General features: G+C 41.3%; 1 protein-coding gene across 1 annotated transcript in view; it reads left to right on the plus strand.

The window, feature by feature from the left end:
* LOC103603099 (pecanex-like protein 2) overlaps nt 1-6,337 on the plus strand; it is a gene marked incomplete at its 3' end in the record, with an annotated part of 149,955 nt that overhangs the window by 66,062 nt on the left and 77,556 nt on the right. Inside the window, exon 11 of the mRNA XM_008587574.1 lies at nt 5,778-5,913. Coding sequence (XP_008585796.1) covers nt 5,778-5,913 — 136 coding nt within the window. The remainder of the gene's footprint in view (nt 1-5,777; nt 5,914-6,337) is intronic.

Raw genomic sequence — 6,337 nt, forward strand, 5'->3', positions numbered from 1 at the left:
GGCTAATAGGCCATAATTTGTAAAATTCAGGGAAGATGAAGAATTTTGGAAAATTTTTTCCACATCAGTGGGGAGGTGTAGAAGCAGCATGTGCATTGTAACTGTGTGTTGTTTGTAGAATCTTAGATCGGTGAACACTTGGGGGGTCCGATACGGTGGAATATTGTCACTGTCAGTTCAAGGCCCAACTCTGTTCATAGGAAAGGGCACCCTTGTGGACCGGACAAGGTTGCAGCCCCGGACCCTTCTTTATTACCTTCCAGTGGCAGCTCTTTTCCCGTTTCCACCATTAAACATGATTTCTGCTATGGCTCTGAGCTCCATCTAGTTTAAATAAACTTATTTCTGCTCTAGCCCTGAAGCAAACTAGTTCAGCAGAGATTAACCAGAGAGCAGGATAACGGAGACCAGATGTGCTGTGTATCGTGTACTGTAGCTCAGGGAATAGTTACTGCAGGCTTGGGGTATTTCCATGTCCATTGCTGTTTTAGAGGAGGAGGAAATGTCTCCTGAAACGTAGACCTTTCACATTATATTTACGAATGTAGCAGAAAGCTTTGGCCTTAAGTTAGTAAAACATAGTCTTTTTAGATGATTATGCAGCTCACAGTCCATAACTCAAAAGAGGAAATAAAGTACATAGAATTAAGAATTATTCAAAGAGTGTAGGAAGACTCCCGTCCACCTGTCCATGGTAGTGATTTTTGTGGGCATCACAGCCTCTTTGTACTCGAGTGGGCAAGCTGGTGTGTGTGGGCTATAACTACACGATCAGGACCCCAGAACCACGTCTCAGTAAGGGATGACATCTCCATTTGGGCAGAGCTTCCTGTGAGCATGTAATCGTCTCCTCCTGGCCAAACAGGGAGCCCACATCCTCACGGCAATACACTTTCCTGATGAGAACACAGCAGTCGTAAAGCTCAGAATGTCATCAGGCCTTGTCCAGAATACTCCACTCTTGTGAAAGAGGCTACGAGGGGACTGGCTATGCTGTTTGAGTCTGTCTTTACAAAATAAAGTGGGTTAGGTGTGCTTTGAGGGCAAGACACTCTTCCCCCTTTCCTGCTAACAGAGACCACTGGAATTAATGTATGATTTGTGGAAGAGCATACAGGTCGTGTTGCTGTTTAATATGAGAACAAGCAAAGTCAAATCCCATATCAATGGAAGGAAGTAAAAAGGTCAGGGATGGTTATTACGTGCCCGGCCTATGGGAGGCACCATTCAGTGCTTTACGTACGTGGTCTGATTTAATTCTCACAGTGATCCCTGTGAGGAATGCATCTTCCCTGTTTTATAGGTGAGCCTTCGAGGTAGGAAGACAACATGCTTGTTGTCACAGATGGCAGGTAGTACAGCAAAAGTTTAAACCTAGTTCTGCTTAATTCTAGAACTCATTCAAAAATTTTTGAAAATGAAAAAACAATTAAAAAAAGGAAACTATAATTGGGTTAAGGGATTAGATTATGGGTGAAAAAAATATTTTCTTGAGATTTCTTTTAATGTTGCGGGATGATTTTTACCCCCAATCCTAGAAAACTTTAACAAATTTAAACTTTTAAAATAGGGCACTTTTTTTTTCTTTTTTCTCCTTTTTAAATAATGCTTGTGTTCACAAGTGAATAATAAAAAAGAGCATTTTTGCAAAACTTCGGAAAGGCCCTGGAGCTAAGGGCAGATAAAAAAAAAAAAAAATTGAAAAGAAAACCAAACCCTGTATTTTAAAGCAGGATATTTAAATGGCTTACATAAGAAACTAATGTTATTTGTTATTATTATTTGGCCCTCAGAAACATGCTAATTAATATGGAAAATGAAGCATCATTAGCAGGAAGAGGTTTGCTCTAAAATAGTACCTCAAATACACGACTCTTAGCTTATTTCATTTGGCAGTAGAGGGTGCTGTATACCTGCTAGGTTTTAGCACAGACGCTTCCATTTCTTACCCCACTGCTGCCTATTTATAACCATACCTACCTTACCTACAATGTAATCAGATTAATCTTTTGGTATTAGTGAATTTCTGGCATGTGCTGAGTTTTAGATTTCTACAGATTTGTATTAAAAAGGCACTTTGGGTTCTATTGTGTTTTACTACAAAACAACAGAGTTTTATGACTCAGTGGTTTTTGTATAAAGCAGAAAAATTTGAATGAAAGAAAAAAAAAATTTTAATAAATCTAACTGATCTTTTTCTCTGTTATCGACAGATATTACACCAGTAAGGAAAAGCACTGGCTTATTGAAGAACAGTCATCCAAATAGTGGAAGGACAGGATTTTTGTTTTCATAATGACCTTTTATTTCTTTGGCAGATGGCTGGTACAGGGATTGAACCCTGAACCTTGGTGGTGTTAGTACCACACCAACTGGACGGTATAGGGATTCAAACCCTTAGACCTCAGGGTAGCAAGGCTGGGCTCTAACCAACTGAGCTAACCAGCCAGCCCAGACTTTTATGTTTTCAAACACTGTTTATTTATCCCACCTGGTTCTTTTCCTAACCCCCTGCCGTTATCATAGCATGTTTCGTAGGTGGTTCTTTACAAGGAAGCCTTTACCGAATGTGTCATGTCTCAAAAATGTAGAGAAGTTTGTGTGTGTCTGTGTGAAACAGTGGGAGTAGTTTAAATGCTGTTCTAATAGCATAAGTACTTGTGTGTTTACAAAGCGGTAGTGAGGAGTTAGGAAAAAGAAAGGTGCAAAAACCTGCCAGAAAGTTTATCATGAAATGTGTAGACTAGAAATCAGAAGGTGGTTACATGACAGTAGCACCTGCCTTCCCGAGGAGTCTGTATTAGTCAGTGCAGTTTGGGTTGCAAGTAACGTAAGACCCGATCTGAAATGGGCTACACAAAGTGATGCATTATCTCAGAAAACAAGAAGCCCAAAGTATGATCAATCCAAGGTTGCTTAATGCAGAGGCTCAATGCTGTCATCAAAAAACCAGTTCATCTCTCAGCTCTGCAGCCTGGGGGCTTGTCCCTCGTGGTGGCAGTGTGGCTACCGCTGCTCCAAGTGTCTTTCATATAGCATCTAAAGGCCAAGAAAAGGACGGTNAGCTAAGGGCAGATAAAAAAAAAAAAAAATTGAAAAGAAAACCAAACCCTGTATTTTAAAGTAGGATATTTAAATGGCTTACATAAGAAACTAATGTTATTTGTTATTATTATTTGGCCCTCAGAAGCATGCTAATTAATATGGAAAATGAAGCATCATTAGCAGGAAGAGGTTTGCTCTAAAATAGTACCTCAAATACACGACTCTTAGCTTATTTCATTTGGCAGTAGAGGGTGCTGTATACCTGCTAGGTTTTCGCACAGACGCTTCCATTTCTTATCCCTCTGCTGCCTATTTATAACTATACCTATCTTACCTACAATGTAATCAGATTAATCTTTTGGTATTAGTGAATTTCTGGCATGTGCTGAGTTTTAGATTTCTACAGATTTGTATTAACAAGGCACTTTGGGTTCTATTGTGTTTTACTACAAAACAACAGAGTTTTATGACTCAGTGGTTTTTGTATAAAGCAGAAAAATTTGAATGAAAGAAAAAAAAAATTTTAATAAATCTAACTGATCTTTTTCTCTGTTATCGACAGATATTACACCAGTAAGGAAAAGCGCTGGCTTATTGAAGAACAGTCATCCAAATAGTGGAAGGACAGGATTTTTGTTTTCATAGTGACCTTTTATTTCTTTGGCAGCTGGCTGGTACAGGGATTGAACCCTGAACCTTGGTGTTGTTAGTACCACACCAACTGGACGGTATGGGGATTCAAACCCTTAGACCTCAGGGTAGCAAGGCTGGGCTCTAACCAACTGAGCTAACCGGCCAGCCCAGACTTTTATGTTTTCAAACACTGTTTACTTATCCCACCTGGTTCTTTTCCTAACTCCCTGCCGTTATCATAGCATGTTTCGTAAGTGGTTCTTTACAAGGAAGCCTTTATTGAATGTGTCATGTCTCAAAAATGTAGAGAAGTTTGTGTGTGTCTGTGTGAAACAGTGGGAGTAGTTTAAACGCTGTTCTAATAGCATAAGTACTTGTGTGTTTACAAAGCGGTAGTGAGGAGTTAGGAAAAAGAAAGGTGCAAAAACCTGCCAGAAAGTTTATCATGAAATGTGTAGACTAGAAATCAGAAGGTGGTTACATGACAGTAGCACCTGCCTTCCCGAGGAGTCTGTATTAGTCAGTGCAGTTTGGGTTGCAAGTAACGTAAGACCCGATCTGAAATGGGCTACACAAAGTGATGCATTATCTCAGAAAACAAGAAGCCCAAAGTATGATCAATCCAAGGTTGCTTAATGCAGAGGCTCAATGCTGTCATCAAAAAACCAGTTCATCTCTCAGCTCTGCAGCCTGGGGGCTTGTCCCTCGTGGTGGCAGTGTGGCTACCGCTGCTCCAAGTGTCTTTCATATAGCATCTAAAGGCCAAGAAAAGGACGGTCCCTTAATTTTGTTACCTTTAAGAACTAGAAAAACTTGCCCATGAGCTCCCCTATCCCAGCTGACTCCTCCTTGTTCCACGGTGACCTTTTAGAACTGTGGTATGTTTCTATTCCAAAGCCAAGCCCTGGCAGGTGGATGGGGTTTTCATGATTGGCTTTGAACAGCCAGGATTCATCCCTGGGGCTTGGGAAGGACCTAGTCTCTACTCTGAAGCATGCAGTCTCGGATGATTAGATAAAGTGGGGTTGTGTTAGCAGGAATTCTATTAGAAATGACTATTGCGTAGGCAGCCAGTTTTGTTTTCTGAAAGTTATAGGCACCCTGCTAGAAAATCAGATGGAGAGTATGTTCTAGTTTTTGTTTTCTGAGCCAAAGGAGAAATGCCAGGATTGAGATCGCTTAATGAGCTCTATTAATTTAAGCCCTGTCGATCTATGTGTGGTTAAAGATAATAAGACTATTTTTAGATATAGATCACATTAGATATAGATCACAACTTATTTAGCAGTGTCCTCTTTTTCAATTACCCGAGGCATTTCTTTTATNGCGGGAACCGGTCTGTATGTGGGATCTGAACCCTCGGCGGGAGCGTCGCCGCGCTCCCAAGTGGTGCACTGTAGCAGTGCGCCACCGGGCCGGCCCCTAGTTTTTGTTTTCTGAGCCAAAGGAGAAATGCCAGGATTGAGATCGCTTAATGAGCTCTATTAATTTAAGCCCTGTCGATCTATATGTGGTTAAAGATAATAAGAGTATTTTTAGATATAGATCACATTATTTTTTAGATATAGATCACATTAGATATAGATCACAACTTATTTAGCAGTGTCCTCTTTTTCAATTACCCGAGGCATTTCTTTTATCCAGTATGTGCTTGTCTTTCTTTGGGGTGTGGGATGACAGAGCGCAGAGAGAGTGTTGGGGGTTGGGGAGGTTTCTTTCTGATTGGTGCTTGGAGAATTATCAGGTCCACTATTTATTATTTTTACAAAATACGAGGCTAGAACCTATTGCTACCATCTCCCACCCATGAAATATGTAGAAAAATTAGGTTGTCATCTCCAGAACACCAGGCATCTACCTACCTACCCATGGCATGCTGTGCCCTGGACAGCTGGCATCGTTTCAGTGTGTGCAGGAGGGTTGACCTTCTGCCTGGATAATGTATGCATAACTCGGAACTCTTAACTGCTTACGTAAGGTTGTAAAGGCTCATCCCCTGCCTGCATTGGGCATCTCCAGTGCCCTCGTGTTTGTGTATGACGAATAGGTGATTTCTAGTATGTCCAGGTCACCAAAGCTTTTGTTTTTCCCATCCTCAGGGAGGTACAGGTCAGCTCTTCCAGCACCACAACTTCTGAGAGTCAAGATCCGTCTTCTGGGGACCCAGTGGTCAGTGCTCTGCAGCAACAGCTGCTTCTCATGGTGGCTCGGAGGGCCCAGGCAGAAACCCCTCGGGTACGTACGTTCCAGAATTGCTATTTGTGGACGTTCTACAAGCAGGAGATCTTACAACCAGGTTAGATTACCTGTCAGAATTATTCAGGTCTTGCCCCGAATTTTGCATCACTGGGTTGGAGATACGTCACTCACTGTGTGGTGGTCTACTGAATGCACAGAAGAAACCATTTAGGCAGCAGGTGACCTTCAGTTGATATTAACAGCACTGCTACTGTCCTGCTGCTTTTCCAGACACATTAGGGATATAACCACATTGTTCTCTGGTTGCCAGAATGCAGGAATCCCACTAGAGCTCACTGGGTTAGATTGCTTTTCTTCCCCGTGGCTTAGAAAATACGTTTCTTTAAGAAATTAATTTATCATGGCCTTGTGTATTAAGCGTCCAAAGATTCTTAAATGTTTGACTTGAAGAGAAGCTATT

The sequence above is a fragment of the Galeopterus variegatus genome, unplaced genomic scaffold, assembly GCF_000696425.1.
Source record: "Galeopterus variegatus unplaced genomic scaffold, G_variegatus-3.0.2 Scaffold4442, whole genome shotgun sequence".
NCBI lineage: Eukaryota > Metazoa > Chordata > Mammalia > Dermoptera > Cynocephalidae > Galeopterus > Galeopterus variegatus.